Source organism: Engraulis encrasicolus, chromosome 7 (assembly GCF_034702125.1).
Source record: "Engraulis encrasicolus isolate BLACKSEA-1 chromosome 7, IST_EnEncr_1.0, whole genome shotgun sequence".
In the NCBI taxonomy this organism is placed as follows: domain Eukaryota; kingdom Metazoa; phylum Chordata; class Actinopteri; order Clupeiformes; family Engraulidae; genus Engraulis; species Engraulis encrasicolus.
In genome coordinates this window covers 15,159,085-15,179,850 of record NC_085863.1, presented here as the reverse complement: position 1 = coordinate 15,179,850, position 20,766 = coordinate 15,159,085, and the positions used below count along the sequence as shown (strand labels likewise).

General features: G+C 46.3%; 1 protein-coding gene across 1 annotated transcript in view; it reads left to right on the top strand.

Moving 5' to 3' along the window:
* Positions 1–3,717: 3,717 nt before the first annotated feature.
* Positions 3,718–20,766, top strand: part of jakmip2 (janus kinase and microtubule interacting protein 2) — a 38,747-nt gene continuing 21,698 nt past the window's right edge. The window contains exons 1-9 of the mRNA XM_063202379.1: positions 3,718–3,846; positions 6,218–6,472; positions 8,403–8,645; positions 10,659–10,868; positions 14,227–14,325; positions 17,944–18,090; positions 19,416–19,556; positions 19,728–19,784; positions 20,603–20,725. Of these exons, the coding sequence (XP_063058449.1) occupies positions 3,718–3,846; positions 6,218–6,472; positions 8,403–8,645; positions 10,659–10,868; positions 14,227–14,325; positions 17,944–18,090; positions 19,416–19,556; positions 19,728–19,784; positions 20,603–20,725 (1,404 nt within the window). The remainder of the gene's footprint in view (positions 3,847–6,217; positions 6,473–8,402; positions 8,646–10,658; positions 10,869–14,226; positions 14,326–17,943; positions 18,091–19,415; positions 19,557–19,727; positions 19,785–20,602; positions 20,726–20,766) is intronic.

Sequence of the window (20,766 nt, the reverse complement as noted above, 5' to 3'; positions counted from 1 at the left end):
GCATGCATGAGCTAGCATGTGTTATGGAATATGTATGCATCAGTTAATGTATGCAGGGGTGCTGACAGCTTTGGCTGGGACCGGGACAAAATGTTCTGAAAGGGCCCCTTCCTTATAACATTGTAATGATGACCCAATTCTGGGCCTCCATTTTCCCTGTGCCCGGGACAACTGATCCCTTTGTCCCCCCCTTTCGGCTTCCCTGAGTGTACTGTATGCACTAGTATTTCGGCGCTCTCTCTTTGTGAGATGCTGACGAGACTGTTAGCATGCATGATCTAGCATAAAATATGAATATGTTAGCGTACTGTGTGCACTAGTATATCGGCGCTCTCTCTTTGTGAGATGCTGACTAGACTGTTAGCATGCACGATCTAGCATAAAATATGAATATGTTAGCGTATGCGCTAGTATTTCGGTGCTCTATCTTTGTAAGATGCTGAGGGGATTGTTAGCATGCATGAGCTAGCATGTGTTATGGAATATGGATGTGTGTGCTGTTAAGCTGACAGGGGGGCAAAGGGGTCCAAGCCCAGGGAGAGAAGGGGCCCAGAATTGGATCCTCATTATATTGCCTGAGTTGGGTGTGGAGGCCCTTTTAGATGACTTTGTCCTGTACAAATCTGTCAGCCCTGGTCCTGAGTATATGCTTGTATTTAGGAGCTCTCTTTGTAAGATGATGAGGGGACTGTAAGCATGCATGAAGTAACTTGTGTGTTAGCAAGTGTATGTGCTACTAGTGTTACTCTTGTCTCTCTGTGCCGGATTAGATTCAGTTACCATGCATGAGAGCTAACTTGCGTTACAAAAGTAGTTTCACTGAAAAAGAAAAAGAAAGGTTTGCAACACTGTTTGATGTTCCCAAAAAATTAATGGCACAATGTTTCGAACTTTCAGTCCTTCATCACAGTGCAACCACTGCACTGTGTTGCACTGTGATGGACTGAGAGTCCGAAACATTGTGCCATTAAATTGCCAGTCTGTCAACTTCAAGGACGCCCGAAGGCAGGTCGTATTGCCCCGTGTGCGATTACGATTAAGTTGTTGCAGCCATGACTATGAGTCGTTGCGGCCAAAATCGAGATTTTCGATTAATTGTGCAGCCCTACCATAGTGCATACACATGCCTGTGCTCTTCCTCTGTGCCCATACCCAGGAGTGGATCAATGAACAGGCCGCTAGTGTCAAGGACACAGGGACAGAGGTCATTAAGGGCCAGGCCTAATTGTCAGCCCCGATCCACACACACACTCACAACAAAATGGTCCTAGGGTGCAAAGGTGCTATAGGTGCAAGTCAAATGAACAGCCCCCTCCTTCCCTTCCTCTCCAACAGTGTGTAACGGATGACCGCTAGTATAGCACAGTGTGAAATAAAGATACGCTAACTTAGCTAGCAGCACTGTTTTTAACTTTGACTCGGTACCGTGTCTGCTGTGCCGTTTGTTTTGAGGTTGGAGTTTTGAGACTGAGTGTGCAGGTTTTCCTCAGTTACGCATACATGAAATAAAAATTTATAACCAACCAGGCTGAAAATGAAGAGGTTAGATGGGAGAAGACATTTGCTTGTTTCTGAGGAGTACTCTAGCCAAACTCAGGGACAGGGTGAGCCAGCCAACTTGTGATTGAGGGTAGCAACATCAGCAGATTAATGTTGGCATTAAAGTTATATTGTATGAGCTGTGCATCGTTCAGAAAGAGCGTCACCAATACTGTTTTGAGGTCTTTATGAGAGACACTTCTGCTTACAGCCTACGAATATACGTGTAAAAAGAGCAGTCATGGGTAAGCGTTTGGGTGTTTAGGGCAAAGGTTGCCGGTTTGACTCCCAGCCCGCCAGGTTGGTGGGGGGAGTAATTAACCAATGCTCTCCCCCATCCTCGTCCATGACTGAGGTACCCTGATCATGGTACCGTCCCACCGCACTGCTCCCTCTGGGCACCATTGGGGGCTTCCCCCTTACACGGGTGAGGTATAAATGCAATTTCATTGTGTGCAGTGTGCATTGCTCCCTTTCTGCCGTGTCACAATGACAATGGGAGTTTCCCAATTGGGCTTTCGTTCTTTCATATGGTGAATATAGTGACCAAACCTGAAATCCGAGTTTGATTTTATCAGGAAAGCATCAGCACTTCTGCTTTTGATTCAATGAAAATCCCATTTCCAATTACAGTTGTGTGATAAATGCAAAGTCACCAGACCATGGCTGAGAACGAGCTACAGTTAAGATCCCAGTTAATGACCTCGCTGTGGCTGCTAATCACAGGGGAAACTCTCTCTGATTGACAGCATGCCAATGGCCGTGGGAGTCTCCGTTTATTTACTCTAATCGCACCTGGCACCTGGCAAACATCCAATGCAAAGCAACCAAGGCTGCTGACAGCTTTCACCAGGCCCAGGACAAAGTCATCTGAAAGGTCCTCCCTCTCGTAATACATACCAGGCTTGTACGAAATCCCGAATGGAAAGAATTTCGGTAACACTTTATTTTAGGGATACATCTATTAGCACTAATACATACAATGTTCCTGTATAAGTAACTTGTAAGGCATGTACAGTACAAAGCAAAATCAAACATTTGTTAGGCATGTATTAGCAAATGTCTTGTTCATACAAAATAAGGGATTTAATACAAATTTAACCTTAGTAAGGACCTAGTAGGCCTTAGCATTTGCTTAGTACATGCCTTACAAGGTACTTATGCAGGCATTAACATTGTATGTATTAGTGCTAATAGATGTATCCCTAAAATAAAGTGTTACCAGAATTTCATTTCAAAATAATGCCATAATACGAACACTACGTTGTGCCATTACCTTGAATTTCTTTGAATTTAATCTACACCACCCATTGAAAGCACATAGAACACCACCACCTAGTGTTCGTATTATGGCATTACTTTGAATTGAAATTCTTTCCATTCGGAATTTCGTACAAGCCTGATACATACAATGTAATAAGGGCCCAATTCTGGGCCCTCCATCTCCCTGGGCCTGGTGCAACTGACCCTTTTGTCCCCCTCCACTGTTGGCTTCCCTGAAAGCAACCAGCGGACCAGAGCCTAACTGACCTGCTGTAGTGTAGTGGTGGCAGCCAGTTGAAGGAGAGGATTGTGCACATCCCAGGAAAAGGTGCAGACGAAGGCTGCCATGAAATAATAAAATACAACAAAAAGGATTCTAAGTGTGCGGACTTCTCACTCTGAAAACTATACAGTAGTGGTGGCAACCAGCGTCATTATCTCAGGCCTTCAGGAGCCAGGGATGGCCTGCCTAAAACCCTGCCACTTATCTAGCAAAATTATCAGCCATCTCAATCGCAAAATAGCTTAAAATATATCTCATAGACTTAAGGATTTGTTTGAAGAGTACTTAGAGGCCTACTCTGAACTCTCTTTTGGGTGGACTTTTTTGACTTTCTCATTTTTAAAAATTTGGAAATCTCCTTAGTGAAAATCTCCTTTCAAGTAGACCTAAAAATAGACTTGCAATGGTATGCAGTGTGCTGATAATGGTTACTTATCAGTGATTGCAACTATGAAAGTTTGAATATTACAATTCTATAAATACTGTTGTGTGTGTGTTTTTTGTGCCACAGGTCTACCTTCTCCTAGGAATATGAAGAAGAGGAAGAATTGGAAACTTTATCTGAATTCCTTGAAAAAGTGGACGTGGATTAAATGAGCGTGTGTGAGGAGCGGTTGTAGTATCTCTCTGTCATGGCAAAGAAGGCCCGGACCAAGGGCGAGAAGCCCGAAGCCATGATCTCCGCCCTGCAGGCGGCCAACGAAGACCTACGGTCCAAACTGACCGACATTCAAATTGAACTGCATCAGGAAAAATGCAAGGTGGGTTACTCGAGATTGGTGATTAATTACACAGAATTTACTGTATGTATGCACGTAATCACAGAAAGTAGTTCAAGATCAAACTTTAAGAGCTGAGGCCTACAATATGGCACATGATAAGTGATGATTGATAAGCAAGTTGATATTATTGCACTAAGAAATATGCCTCTGGAAATGAATCTAGTTCTACCATTTGCCCCATACGTGTGGCTTTTCCACTACACGCATTTTCCCGGTGTAGCACACCTCAGCCGCCAATATTTTGCTTTTCGACTTCTCTCAACTCAGCTCCCATTAGCTCCCATCAGCTCCAAATCCAGCGTGCCGGCTGAAGCGATCTAAACGGTGTGTTGACATCCAGCTCACTGATTGGTCAAGAGGCGTGACCTCGCGTCCCACGTCTTCACGCTGGGATCTTCAAAAAGGCCTGACACTGCCCACGTGCTTCAGCGCCACCCCCTGGCACGCTGATAATGGAAAACCAGACCAATCCGGGTTGACGGCCGCACTCAGATCAATATAGCCCGACATGGCACCGCACTACACGGCCTGGTTTAGATGGAAAAGCCCCATATGGTGTGTTTAACCACTGCCAGTAGCCTCCTTGTGCAGATTGGCCCATCAGCGCGCTCACTCTTTGCTGAAAAAACCCAATAACATTTCTATGACATTACCAGGCATCATGAGTAATTTCATTACCATCTCGGTGACGATAAGGTTATAACTCTGCACAAAGGGGTCTTAAGGTGCTGAAGGTCAGTAGTGGCCTACAGTAAGTGCCAGGTTTTGTTGTACTGGAGGCATTCAGATGTCCTGTTCACAATACAGCGCTGTTCTCAAAAGGACACCAATGATTTACTCTACTACGACATCAGTGAAAAATATCTCCTTTCATCTCGTGTTTTCATCACATTACACAGTACTTCCTGTGTACTGTCTAAACTGTTGCTGCTGTACTGCCTCTGTAGGATTTGTTTACTGTCGCAACTGTGTCAATGATTGTATTACCATAGGGGTTATTCTGACAGAGCGGCATAGCAGAGTGTACAGTAGTTACTGAGTTCTTATTTGGTACAGCAGTACTACTTTGCCCTACTGACCTGACACATGCTGTTCTGTTCTGATCTGATCTGTTCTGTTATCTAATCTTCTCTTCTCTTCTCTTCTATTCTGTTCTCTTCTCTTCTGCCTCTCTTCTCTTCTCTTCTCTTCTCTTCTCTTCTCTTCTCTTCTCTTCTCTTCTCTTCTCTTCTCTTCTCTTCTCTTCTCTAATCTGTTCTTCTCTCATCCGCCACTCCTCCTCCTGCTCCCCTCCGTCCTCCGCTCCCTCCTCTGCTCCTCTGTCCCCCTCTTCTCCTCCCTCCCCTGTCCCCCTCTCCTCCTCCTCCTCCTCCCTCCTCTGTCCCCCTCTTCTCCTCCCTCCCCCGTCCCTCTCTCCTCCTCCTCTTCCTCCTCCTCCTCCTCCTCCTCCCTTCCCTCCTCTGTCCCCCTCTTCTCCTCCCTCCCCTGTCCCCCTCTTCTCCTCCCTCCCCCCTCCCCCTCCTCTCCTCCTCCGCCCCTCTCTCCTCCCTCCCCTGTCCCAGTCTCCTCCTCCTCCTCTCCCTCCTCTGTCCCCCTCCTCTTCTGCTCCTCTTCTCCTCCTCCTCCCCTCCCTTCTCCATCCCCTCCCCCTCTTCTCCTCCCTCCTCTGTCTTCCTCTCCTCCTCTTCTCCTCCTCCTCCCCTCCCTCCCCTGTCCCACTCTCCTCCTCCTCCTCCTCCTCCCCCGTCCCTCCTCTGTCCCCCTCTTCTCCTCCCTCCTCTGTCCCACTCTCCTCCTCCTCCTCCTCCCCTCTCTCCTCCCTCCCCTGTCCCAGTCTCCTCCTCCTCTTCTCCTCCTCCTCCTCCCCTCCCTCCTCCTCTCCCCCTCTTCTCCTCCGTCCTGCTCCTCTCCTCCCTCCTCTGTCTTCCTCTCCTCCTCTTCTCCTCCTCCTCCCCTCCCTCCTCTGTCCCCCTCCTCTTCTCCTCCTCCTCCTCCTCCTCCCCTCCCTCCCCGCCCCCCTCCTCTTCTCCTCCTCTTCCTCCTCCTCGTCCTCCTCCTCTCCTCCCTCCTCCCCGTCCCCCTCCTCTCCTCCTCCTCCTCCTCCTCTCCTTCCTCCCCCGTCCCCCACTTCTCTCCTCCTCCTCCTCTTCTCCTCCTCCTCCTCCTCCTCCTCCTCCTCCTCCTCCTCCTCCTCCTCTCCTCCCTCCCCCGTCTCCCTCTTCTCCTCCTCCGTCTACCTCTCCTCCTCTCCTCCTACTCCTCCTCCTCTTCTCCTCCTCCTCCTCCTCCTCCTCCTCCTCCCCTCCCTCCCCCTCCTCCCTCCTCTTCTCCTCCTCCTCCTCCTCTGCAGGTGACGAAGCTGGAGCGTGAGAAGGTGCAGGAGGCCAAGCGCATCCGCGAGCAGGAGCAGCACCGGCACACGGCGGCGCTGACGGAGCAGCGGGCCAAGTGGCACGAGGAGAAGATGAAGGAGCTGCAGGCGCTGCGCGAGAGCCTGGTGCGGCAGCACGAGCAGGAGCTCATACGCCACGCCAAGATCAAGGACGGAGAGGTGCAGCGTCTCAAGGCCGCCATGAGCGCCCTCCGCGACGGCAGCGGAGAGAAGGTGACCAGACATCCCCCCTTTGGGTCATTCTGACATGCATTCCATAATATCTTACCTGGTGCAACCGCAAGGTGCAACGACCTCAAGGCCGCCATGAGCGCCCTCCGCGACGGCAGCGGAGAGAAGGTGACCAGAAAGAAATCCCCCTTTTTTTGGTCATTTTGACACATTACACTCAACAAAATTGACCTTATGCCTGATCTGTGGCTGGCAGCCTACTTTGGGTCATTTTGACACGTTTAAATCATTATTACATTACATTAGATTTAGCGGATTACTCAACAAAATGATGTCAAACCTGGTGCAGCAAGGCAGCCAAACGCGCTCAAGGCCGCCATGAGCGCCCTCTGAGGTGACAGCGGAGAGATGGTGACTAGAAATCCCCCTGTTGGTCATTTTGACGCATTATACTCAACAAAATCGCCCTTATGCCTGACCTGTGTCAGCCATGAGCACCACTCTCAATGGTAGCGGAGATAGGCAGACTTTCCATTAGGCAAACCTTGGCAATTGCCTAGGGCCCTGACCAAATTTGTCCTCCACAGGGGGACCAGCTGTCACACCAGTCATGATAAACACACCGAAAAGTAATAGAAGATACAAAATACTAAAATAGCACCAAAAACACAGATTTGTATATGATCACTTTTGAGGGCCCCATGTTTACATTTCGCCTAGGGCCCCAAGGTGACTAGATCCGCCCCTGGTAGTCAGAGAGAGTAGAGAGAGAGGTTCCATTGGCCCATTGTTTCCGGGTTCTATTATTGCAAGGGGGAGGGGGGGGGGGAATCCCCCTTTAGGCAGACCTAGGCAGACCTAATGACTGTTCTATTCAATGCTAGGAGTATTATGACACGCCCCTTTAGGCAGACCGGAACCTGGTCATGTTAGGTGCCCATAGCAACCTATTACATTGGCATACAGTACCTCTATATACTTAAAGAATCTCTGTGGTAGCGGAGAGAGGGTGACATGAAATACCACTGTTGTACATTCTGATTCTGATTCTCATTATTACATTACATTATATTTAGCTGATTACTCTACAAAATGATGCCCAACACCTGGTGCATACAGGTTACAGGTTCAAGGCCGCCATGAGCGCCCTCCGTGAGCGGAGAGGAGAGAAGGTGACAAGAACACATACGTTGAACTAAAAAAAATCACCTTTATGCCTGACTGGGTGCAATAGGGCAGCCTAACAGGCTGAAGACAGTTATGAGCACCCTCCGCACTGGTAGTGGCGAAAAAAAACTCGAAAGTCACTCTTTTTAGTCCATCCAGTGGTTGGAGTGCTTGAAGGAGGTCAATAGAGCGAAACGCCACAAGTAAGCTCTGCAAATGTGAACTGTGTGCGGGGTGCTTTCTAGTCTCTTTCTAGTAACGTTGGTGACCCAGGGGTTCCACTCCTACACACCTGGCAAAAGCAGGTGTGCGAGAACTCTCCAAAATAGGCAACTATTGTCAAATTCATACTGCTGTGCACTGTAACACTGTAATACAACTGTCATTTACTGAAATCTTTAAATAATGCCTATTGGCTCTGCCGTGGCCTAACGGTAGGGCACCCTGGTTACTATGCCGGCGACCCGGGTTCAATTCCGACCCGGATCATTTGCCTATCCTTCCCCATTTCCTGTCTCTTCACTCATTTCCTGGCTCTCCTCCACTGTCCTGTCAAAAATAAAGCTATAAAAAAGCCCCCAAAAAAATGATATCTATTTTAAATTTAAAAAATATTGTATTTTAATAGGTATGCACGGGTTCGATTCCGGCCCGGGTCATTTGCCTATCCTTCCCCATTTCCTGTCTCTTCACTCATTTCCTGGCTCTCCTCCACTGTCCTGACGAAAATAAAGCTATAAAAAAAGCCCAAAAAATTATATCTATTTTAAATTAAAAAATATATATATTTATTGTATTTTAATAGGTGCGCACGGCGCTGACGCTGGAGGCCAAGGAGGAGGCGCGTCGCTTCTTCGACCAGGAGCGGGTGAAGCTGCTGCAGGAGATCGCCGAGCTCAAGTCCACCAAGAAGCAGACGGACGAGGCCCTGAGCACCATGATCCAGGCCGACAAGATGAAGGCCGGAGACCTGCGCACCGAGCACCAGATGCACCAGGAGCAGATCACCAAGATCAAGTGGGACTGCGAGAGGGACATACGCAGGCTGGTGCGGCCACATGCTCACATGTTCACCACCACGCAGCCACACTTAAGTCATATTCACCCTCAAGTCATACTCAGTTCATTTAATTTCGGTTCGGTTTATGTGGTAGGGACAGATACACGTCGCTTTACAAGTCCAACAGAATAGCATCATAGCATTTATAGCCACACTCAAGTCATATTCACACTCACACTCAGTCATACCAACACACATACGCAGGCTGGTGCCATCACATGCTTACTCCCTCACTACGCAGCTACACTCCAGTCATACTCACACTCGCACACACACATGCTCACACCTTCACCACGCAACCACACTCCAGTCATACTCACACTCACACACACATGCTCACACTCTCAACACACAGCCACACTCCAGTCATACTCACACACACACACACATGCTCACACCCTCACTACGCAGCTACACTCCAGTCATACTCACACTCGCACACACACATGCTCACACCCTCACCAGTCACCACGCAGCTACACTCAAGTCATACTCACACTCACACACACACATGCTCACACTCTCGGCATGCAGCCACACTCAAGTCATACTCACACTCACACACACACATGCTCACACTCTCAACACCACGCAGCCACACTCGAGTCATACTCACACTCACACACACACATGCTCACACCTTCACCACGCAGCCACACTCCAGTCATACTCACACTCGCACACACACATGCTCACACCCTCACCACGCAGCCATGATAATGCTTCATAAATGAACTGCAAGAGGGACATATGCCTACTGGCATGACAATCCAGTTCACTGTGCCACGCTTGAGTTATTTAACGGTCTCAACCTCAAGTGTACAAGACATGATTAAAAGTGTTTTTAAAAGCCGCTGGGTATACGTGTAGTAGAATAGATATGAAGAGTTCAGATGCAAAAACCCCTAAGTGCCTTTTCAGAAAATAATCTTAATTCATTTTTATTTAATACAAAGCTATCAAAATTGCATATTTTTTAAATTTTATTTATGTAATATAACTCTTTATATGTATTATCAAGTACATAAATGTAAACCAAACCAACAACAGGGTTCTCTAAAAACATAGAAGTGCAGGTCTTCAGAAATGGAGTTAGGGGGTTTTGCATCTGAACTATTCATATTTCTTTAGCTCAGCATCTACTGTAAATGTACATATGTACGGTATATAGAAATCTTTTCTTTTAGTGGAGACATTTGCAATGGCACTTAATACAGTGCACTGCCACACAACGCAATGCAATGCAACACAACGCAACACAACGCAACGCAGAACATAATGCAAAGCTCCAGTATAATCTAATGCCACAACAATGTAATGCAGGTGGACGAGATCAAAGCGAAGGACCGCACTGTCTTTGACATTTGCAACGGCACACAGTGCACTGCCACGCAACGCAACACAACACAACACAACACAACACAACACAACATAATGTAAACCTCTAACATAATCTGTAATAAATAGATAATAATATATACATATACTAATGCAACATAGCATAACACAGGTGGATGAGATCCAAGCAGTATGTCTTCATGTTGACTGTAAAAAAAAATATGATAGTGGTGAAAACGAATTTCCCTTTGGGGACAATACAGGATGGAACTAACTATCTATCTAATGGCACAATAATGTCATGCAGGTTGACGAGATCAAAGCGTAGGACCGCACCATCTTTGACATTTGCAACAGCACACAGTGCACTGCCACGCAGCGCAACACAACACAACACAACACAACATAATGTAAAGCTCCAACATTATCTATAATATATAATTCATTATATATGTACTAATGCAACCTAACGTAGCGGAGGTGGACGAGATCAAAGCGCTAATGTACTTAAAAAAACGAACCCACTATGCATTTGCACCTATTGTTTCCGTTTATTCATGTGCATTTTGCATCTGCAAGTGTTGTATGCTTATATCCTCGGTTGGAAGTCGCTTTGTAAAAAAGTGTCAGCCAAGCGTAATGTCATGTAATAATGTAACGCAGGTGGACGAGATCAAAGCGAAGGACCGCACCGTCTTTGCTCTGGAGAAGGAGCTGGAGACGGCGGCGGGCTTCGTGCAGAAGCTGCAGCTGCAGAAGGACGCGCTGGACGAGCAGCTGTTCCTGGTCAAGGAGGCCGAGTGCGGCCTGGGCAGCCCCAAGAGGGAGATCCCCGGCCGCGCAGGAGACGGAGCGGAGTACTGCGGCAGCCCCGTGAGTAACGCACACACGCGCACGCGCACACACACACGCGCACAAACACACACACACACACACACACACACACACACACACACACACACACACACACACACACACACACACACACACACACACACTATACAGTATACTGTTTATCACATGCATCTAACGTTGTCCAGGGGGGCAGGTTGCCATGGTGCAGAGTACTGCTGCTGCCCCGTGAGATAGCCTGATTATCATCGACTTTCAAATCTCTTCGAGACTTGGTCTGACCAAGAGCATAACAATGAACATTTCCCAAACGGCATGGTTGACCCGCCTCCCTTGGTTTGCTACTGGTTGTTTGCTTCCCGACAAAGTGGGAGGTGCAGGGTGCGTTGGCTAGGGGAGCAGGTTGCCATGGTGCAGAGTACTGCGGAAGCCCCTTGAGTCGCTAGCCGTGTAGCCAGCTGTGCTTGCAGATGCCAAAAGGGCATCTAGCGTGCATCTAACTGTGGCCAAGGGGGCGCACACAGGCACGCGTGCGCGCACACACACACACACACACACACACACACACACACACACGCGCACAAACACACATCACGTGCATCTAACTTTGGCCAGGGTGGCGCACGCACGAACGCACGCACGAACACATACACACACACACACACATACACACACACACACACACACACACACACACACACACACACACACACACACACACACACACACACACACACACATACACACACACACACACACATCACGTGCAGCCTACTTTGGCCAACACTGCAGGTTGCCATGTCTGATTGTTCTTGTTGTCATTGCAACACATATCACAGCACCATACACAACACACAAGTCAGGGAAAGCTCTAGTCCAGGAGTTCCCAAACTCTTTTCCCTGCGCACCCCCCTGTACATTTCAATGTGGTTTGCGCACCCCCTAAGCAAAATTTTGGTGTGCTGATGGCCACGCAAGTATAGATTCACTGCTCATTCACTGCACATTGTGCACAGTCATTTTGGGGAATCCTCTTTTCCAATAGTCTTGGAGTTAAACTACACTTCAGATGGACCCTTCCAGCATACAATGCATGCACCATACAATTAAAAACTACTTAATGTTCTTTAATGCTGGTTAAAAACTCACATATCCGCCATTGCTCTATTCAGCTCGCGCACCCCCTTATGGCAGGTGGCGCACCCCCAGGGGTGCACGCACCCCAGTTTGGGAAACCCTGCTCTTGCCCATGGTAACAACGCATGAGGAAGGAGCCATACTCATGGTACCTCAGTTGAAAAAGTCAAAGTATGTATTGGCTATTAGTATTATCGAACAATAGGTTTGGACAAGTGGTGATGTGAATAAATGCTCCTTAATACTTAATAAACTTCATCAACTGGAAATGCCCGGACCAGATGCACTTGTTTCTATTTTACCATCTGGGGTGCATTTCTCTAAACCACAGTTGCTAACTTCATTAGCTACGTTGTTCTTTGGCAACTACCCAAGTTGCTCACTGGCTAACCACTACGCTTTAGAGAAATACACCCCTGGGGTGAGTTTCTCAAATGAGAAGTTGTTTGCCTGTTGGCAACTTGGGTAGTTGCCAATGGGAAAATGCATTGAAAACAACAAAGTAGCTAATGTAGTAAGCTACTACACTTTCGAGACATACAGCCCTGGATTGTTAATCTTTTTAATCCTCCTCAACAGTATCTCACTATGGTGTTATGCACACTTTGATTTCAAGAAGTTGATTTTTTGTGAAGATTTAATAATGATAAAAAAGATTTCTTTGCCAGCAATCTAAGGTATACCACAGACAAACACTTTTCTCCAGCAGTAGTCAAAGAAAATGTTGCTGCCAAGAACTGTTTTTTTTTTTTGTGTGCTGTTGATTGTGAAATCTTTTGATATAGCATGATTGGGCTGTGGCTTTGCAATGGGACTCACATTTTAGACAAACAGTAATGCCCTTTGACTATGCAAGACGTTTCAGGAAAGAACACTATTTGTTGTTGTTGAACCAGTGTGACCTTTCCATAATTACAGCACAATTTGTGATAAAATGTTAAACTGCTTGTTGGATTTTAATACTCCCTGTGCTGAGTAAATATGACCAATGTTTTGTTTATAATGCCATAGTTTGCAAATTTGTCAAATGAAGCAGTTTTGTAAAACAGAAAAAAAAGAATTAAAGCTGAGTTTTCAAATGAAGTTACTGTCTGTGTAGTATTCCATCGGATATTTATATCTCAAATGAACAAATTAAAGATAAAATAAAATAAAGAGAACCCCCCTACATACTGTATGATCAAGGAAAGCCAGGCTCACTTACCTTCCTGAACGCGCTGAAGAGACTTCAGTAGGCTGGCTATCACCTCAGTGCGAGTGTGTCGTCTTGTGGTTTGAGAAGAACGATGCCGGTACAGGGCACGACCACTTGTGGGATGCGTTTTGTACTGTTGATAATAATCCACCAAATTGATTTACTGGCTTAAGTTCATTTGTGTTGTCCGTCCCCCCACCCATGATTTCTATTTACCAGTTGTGTAAGGCTGGGGTGGGGGTGGGGGGGAGGCATGGTTTGGAGGCATTAGCCAAGATTTTCGTTCGTCTCGGAATAAGTTCTGGGTGAGATAACGGTGTTATGCCACCGTGGACTTTGTCTCATGACCAAAAAGAGGAGGCTGCTTGAGATGGGAAAGAATTTTTCAACTTTCTGTGTGTGTGTGTGTGTGTGTGTGTGTGTGTGTGTGTGTGTGTGTGTGTGTGTGTGTGTGTGTGTGTGTGTGTGTGTGTGTGTGTGTGTGTGTGTGTGTGTGTGTGTGTGTTTTTGCATACATGTGTGTGTGCATGTTTGCATACATGTGTATGTGTGTGTGTGTGAGTGTGAGTGCGTGCGTGCCTGCCTGCGTGTGTCTGTTTGTGCGTGTGTGTGTGTGTGTGTGTGTGTGTGTGTGTCTGTGTGTGCGTGCATGTGTGTGCGTGTGTGCATTTGTGCCTGCGTGTGTGCCTGCGTGTGTACCTGCGTGCGTGCGTGTGTGCATTTGTGCGTGTGTGCATTTGTGCCTGCGTGTGTGCGTGTGTGCATTTGTGCCTGCGTGTGTGCCTGCGTGTGTGCCTGCATGCGTGTGTGTGTGCATTTGTGCCTGTGTGTGTGCGTGCCTGCGTGCGTGTGTGTATGCATTTGTGGCTGCGTGTGCCTGCGTGCGTGCGTTTGTGCCTGCGTGTGTGTGCCTGCGTATGTGCCTGTGTGCATTTGTGCCTGCGTGCGTGTGTGCATTTGTGCCTGTGTGTGTGCGTTCATGTGTGTGTGTGTGCATTTGTGCCTGCATGTGTGTGCGTGCCTGCGTGCGTGTGTAACGGTCTGCAGGACATGCGGAGGAACCAGAGGCGAGTGGCTGAGCTGAACTCCACCATCCGCAAGCTGGAGGATCGCAACACGCTGCTGGGGGAGGAGAGGAACGAGCTGGTGAGAAGACAACGCAACCAGAGAATCGTATTTGAGATTAATCACCATTTTCAATTATTTTCGATTAATTGTGCAGCCATAGTTTGACCTATATAAAATGCATTTTGCAATGCAATGGACTACCCAATACAATACCAGAGAATCGTATATGAGAGTGAGATAAAGCAGGCGGGTTCTTTTCCGGTATCCACTTTACTGTACGTCGGGTGAACGCCCCTTTAGGAGACCTTCGATTAGGAGACCTTCGGAGTCTTGAGGTAGAGAATGAATGGAGTCCCCTTAACGCTGTAGATGGCGGTAGCGCACGTCTTGTGCAAACACCTCGAAAAGAGAAGAAGAAGGAGGGACAACGCCCCCTTAGGAGACCAGGGTCAGGGTCATTCCACAAAAAGCATTTATCCTAATTCGTTTAAATAGTGGTAAACTGCTTGTTAATTGTGGTAAATCAACCCTTAGAATCAACAACACTCAAAATAGTATTAAAGGGATACTGTCCCATTTTTGGAAAGCATATTTTACACCTCCCCTTGAGTTTAATAATAGGGTTTTGCCTTTGTCCTATAATTTCAACCGTTCTCTGGGTATGGCAGTGCAAATTTTACCTCTAAGCTAGCAGTTAACAGAGTCCTATGAGACTAGTTAGCCGCCAGTTGGTCTCGTAGGACTCAATGTTAACTGCTAGCATGGGGGTAAAATTTGCACTGCCACACTGTCGGTTGAAAGTACAGGAGAATGGTAAAACTCAACTTTTTAACTCAAGGGGAGGTTTAATATGAGCTTATTTCCAAAAATGATACCGTATCACTTTAACATAAGCGTTAAATGAAAGCAAAGTGAAGTGAAAGCCCAACCGGGAAACTCCTATTCCCATTGTCATTTTGACAGAGCACTCCACAGCACACAAGTGAATGAAATTGCATTTATGCCTCACTCGTGCAAGGGGGCAGCCCCCAATGGCGTTTGAAGGGGAGCAGTGCAGCGGGACGGTACCATGCTGAAGCTAGATTTATGCTTCGGACGCATAGAATCTGCGTCCGTCCGTTTTCTGTCTATGCGAGTCCACGCCCCCCTCTCAGAGGCTCTGCGCCCGTCGTCGAGCGCCTCGAAAAAAATCTAACTATCCGTCGGACGGACGCGGAGTACGCAGACAAAAAGGCACTATGATTGGTCGTCTCGCTACTTCCTTGTTCTGTTCTTGTGGCAGCGCAATGCCAGTAGTTTGCGAGAGCAGAGCTGTATTCTGTTAAAAAACTTTATTAATGCCTTGTGTGTAAATGTGTGTAAATACACGAAGCTACAAGCTAAGTAACAAACAATGCATCAGTTGAACACTCGTGGCACAATGCCTGCGGTTTACCGTTCCTCCACCGAATGTAAACACACATCAGCAGAATCAACTGTCTTTACATGCTTGCATTTGCTGCTCGTGAAAACAGACTGGGTATGTCAAATAATGATACCAGTGCATTGCCTTTGTGTGAAAATACCTAGCTAACCGGGATAGAAAGCAACATTGCTTAATAATGACCACAGTGCTTACAATGTAGTGAAAGTAGCCTAATCGCGCAATTTCAAATGTGGCTCGCGACGAGACCTCGGACCTCGCAGAACTCGCAGATGCATGAATACAATGTTGGTTCGTGGCCACTCCCACGCGAGTTTTGACGAGCGCAGTTGCAGAAGTCTAATCTGACCTTTAGGGGACCTCCGTCATGGAGGAGGATCGGGGAGAGCACTGGTCAGTTACTCCCCCCACCAACCTTGCCGGTCGGGGGTCGAACTGGCAACCTTTGGGCTAAAAGTCTGACGCCGTAACCCGCTTACCCATGACTGCCCAAACGAGTCAAATTCTACATTCTTCTCTAATCTGCAATACTCTGTAAATGGTGAAAGAATACCGCTAAATGTTCTGTGTTTCTGACAGGAGAGCCATGTGTCTTTACTGTAGCGAGTAGAATGAAGCCATAGGGCTCTTGTCTTTGAAGATTCACACAGACTCAGTCACCAGCACGTTGTTGGCATAGTCTGTAAATGACCTACTTAGGAGACCCTGTCTGTCGGCTTATTTCCCATTTGGAGTGTATGCTTGATCTGCACCAGGGGTGTCAAACTCATTTCGCTTCTGGGGTCAGTGTTGCCAGATTGGGTGGTTTCCCGCCCAATTGGGCTGCTTAGGATGGCCGTCTGCGGGTAAAAATGGCATTTTGCAAGAAAACCTGCCCAATTTTTGGCCATAGAAATCAATAGAATTGAGCAGGATTTAGTGCTTCCAGGCAGGTTTTGAGCATTGTTTGGGCTGGAAATTATCTGACTCATCTGGCAACCCTGTCTGGGGTCACATACAGCCAATTTGATCTGAAGTGGCCCGGCCCCGAACCGGTGAGGTTTTTGTGAAATATTGCAATTTTCTGCTCCATTTTGGGACTGTATTGCTAGTCAACCTTCTCGAGGTACACTCCTATACTTGTCTTTCCTATTTTCTCCCTGAACTGTCCAATGTTACTAATGTGCTGTTTTGTTAATTTGCTCATCTCTAGAGTCCATGTTCACTTTTTACCCTTGTGATTGAGTTGAGTATTCTGTTTTTTTTTATCATGCTATGATAGGAAATCTCAAGAAATTAACTTTTTTGACATTCTTCGATATTTTTTTTCCATTTACAAGTTTGGGGCCGGATTAAACCACTTTGATACCCCTAGTCTACAGTTTGTACATGGTCCAAAGTAGCAGGGCTGCACAACATCAGAAAAAAATCGATACTCGATAACAGCATGCAATACCTCAATAACGATATTTAAACGATATTTAGAAATATAGCAGAGTGTTTTTTTTATCTTGTCACTAATTTGTCGGTCTGTGTGGGGGTTGTGGCTTTGGTCATGGCGGGCTTTTTGCGCATTTCTTGACATTCAGCAAGTGATTGTACTGCACAGACATGTTCAACTAGTTTACGATAATTAGGTCATTTTCGCGATACGCATATCGCCACTCTTGATATCGCGATTCCGATACATTTCCGATATATGGCGCAGCCCTAGTCCAAAAAGCTGGCAGAGTATTAATCCCTTCCTGTGTTTTTGTTTACATATTGGAGTCTCCTAATGTTGTCAATTACTGATAATCCAATATATAGGCTAACAGTTGTATGGAATGCAGATTTAGTGAAGTGACGTAAAGCAGTTAAGTAAAGTAAAAAGACACAAGTGTGTCAGCTAGTCATTATTGTTATTGCATTAGTGTCTTAGGGAAGACATGACCACGGTGGTCAAAACAGAATTACTGCTGTAAATGCAACCCAATACAGTGCAGCCTACCGCACAAGAGGCAACCTTACAAACCTAGTAAACTCAATTAGTGGGAAATTATTGGCAAAATAATGAAACGCTAAAATTAGTTACCATCTTTCTCTACGTCTCCCTGATTCTGTCCATCTCTCTCTCTATCTCTCTCTCGCTATCTCTCTCTCTCTCTGTCTCTCTGTTGCTTAATTTCTCTCTCTCTCTCTCTCTCTCTCTCTCTCTCTCCCTCTCTCTCTCTCTCTCTCTCTCTCTCTGTCTCTCTGTTGCTTAATTTCTCTCCTTTTCTCTCTTTTTCTCTCTGTCTGTCTCTCTGTGTTAGTTGAAACGCGTAAGGGAGTCAGAGAAGCAGTGCAAGCCCATGCTGGAGAAGAACAAGCTGTTGAATAAGAGGAATGATGAGCTGACCCAGTCACTGCAGAGGATGGAGGAGAAGCTCAAGACTCTCAGCAAGGAGAACTCCGAGATGGTCAGTGGTGGCTACGTGTGAGGGTGTTATGTCTCCAACCTCTCCTCTGAAGGCTGTGAGCGTGTGTGTGTGTGTGTGTGTGCGTGCGTGCGTGCGTGCGTGCGTGCGTTCTCATCTAAGACAGACCTCAATGATAACTGTGTGTGTGTTTGTGTGTGTGTGAGGGAGAGAGAGAGAGAGAGAGAGAGAGAGAGAGAGAGAGAGAGAGAGAGAGATTGAGGGTAACAGTGGCCTGCACTGCACACTGTAACACATTGCATTGTGTCCTCTGACCAAGGAGTGCCTGTCCTGTAGAAGCTCAATGATCTCTGGAAACACCTGCACAATAATTGTGGCAAAGGGCAGTAACTACGCCAATATCGAAACTGAGAAAAAATGCCTTGGTGTTAGGATGAATATTTTATTTACTGCAGATTTGACGTAGCAGTGTCTCTGTAACGGGATACATTTGGACCAAAAGGCTTTGTCACGGTATAGTCAAGAGGAGGTGTTGCGAAGACCATTTTCAGTCTAAACTCAATTTTGATATGCAGTTTCTGCACTTTGCTGTTGTTTGTTGTTGTTTTTTTTTAGTTTATATTTTTAACTATGTACTTGAAATATGATGTAGGCCTATTTGCAAAATGTGCACCCATTGTATTATTGTCACATTTTTGTATCATTATTAATTTCAATCCTTTTTTTTAGCTTAACACCAATTCCTGTCCAGGGACTACATATGGAAATTAGCCTTACGGCTATGATCTGGCTCAATTGTATGTTGTGCACTGTCCCTGTCAAATAAACAATAAATGAAATCAAATGAAATGAAATGTAGGGCACAATTGTCCGTTGTACATCTTCTGGGTTCAGAGAGAATAGTGTTAACTGAGGTCACCTGTGTGGGAAGGATAATACGCCGGAGATTTATTTTTTTCTTTCTGAACGTGGGATTGACACCTCGGTACATTTGTGTTATGAAAGTCAGCATAATAGCTTTACGTAAAACATTAATATGGCGTACGTTACGCAAGATGTCCGTGCTCTCTGTTTGATAAGGGGTGTTACGGAAGCCATGGCCAGTTTCCAAATGTCTCCATCGTGACCGAGCTGTCCGACTAATTCTGGACCGTTTCCAGGTCCTTTCCGAACATGTACTGTAGGATAGAGTAGAATGGATGCTTTACCCCCGTGCATCTTGTTACAGTAATGCCATTTTCTTACCAGCCCCCGGGAAAGTGCACTTGCAGCAGTTCACACAGACTCAAAGAATTAGGAAAGGTTTCCTACGGTTATGGTTGTCTCGTTTGTATGACTGAAAAAATACCTTCCCTGGTCTCTCACAGAAAGAGAAGATCAGCTCCCACCCGCCACTGAAGAAGTTGAAGTCTTTAAACGATCTCGACCAGGCTCATGATGACCAGGAAATTGAGTTCCTCAAACTTCAGGTTTTGGAACAACAGACTATGATCGATGAACTCACAAGAGTAAGTGAAATCAGAAGTTGTGTTGTAATGTGTATGTGTGTGTGTGCGTGTGTGTGTGTCATGAATTATTATGATAAAGCTGTTTGCACTTGTCCAAAACTTTTCTTTCTTCTGTCCCATTGTGATTTTAAATATTTGAACTGTGTTGGACTGATTGTATTTGTCCCATAGGACAGAGAAAAACTTCTGAGGAAAAAGAGACATAAACGAAGTTCCAGGCCCATTAAGGTATAGTTCATAGAATTATTTTCTTAAGAACTTCGATATAGAATGTGTGTGTTTTCTTGGTACCACTTCATAATACTGTAATGTCATAATTACCCTACAATTCATACGACAATTCATACTACTACACTGTAAAGTGATGTTCAAATAACACTTAACTCATGGTGAATGAAGATGTATCTTTAATTTTTAATATAAATGAGTGATTTGTGACGGGTACTGTGATTGTTGAAGGATTGCGTAACACAGTACAGTACATGCTTGAATGAGGCAGCCTTAGCGCACAAATACACTGGCCGCGACCTGAGCGACGCAAGCGATGGAAGTACGTTTGTAATTGACTTTGCATTGAGTCGCACAACAAAAGCGATTCAGGAGACTAGAGGCGATTTGCGCGACCCGAGCGACAGTTTGTAGTTGAACTCCTGGCAATGTTATGCAAATTAACTACAGTATGACGCGGGTTTGGAGACAGCTGCCACAGCCAATGGGAATGTTGGAATGCTTGCACTCTGTCACTTCTTTCGCTCGTATTGCTCTTGCACAGCAGCGATTCTCTGTCGCTTGAGTCTTGTCGCGGCCTGTGTATTCGTGCGGTTACGTAGCCTCTTAGTGCAGTGGGGTCGCCGGCGGGCCTATTCACTATTTGCTGAAAATACTCAACTACATCCTTATAAAATTGTTATGACATTACCGAGAGCCTTAAGTAACAGATTAAGGCATAGCCATTACAATTTTGGTGACAGTAAGGTTATCACATAGGCTCTGCGCTAAGGGTTAACTGTGATAGCTGGCAATCGATGCTGCTTGCGTTCCCACAGAGGCACATAGTGGTGGACACCTTCTATGGCTACGACGAGGAGTCCATGGACTCAGACGTGTCATCGGTGGCTTCCTTGAGGATGGACAGGACCCCTGCCACCCCGGATGAGGACCTGGACGAGGTGTGTGTGTGTGTGTGTGTGTGTGTGTGTGTGTGTGTGTG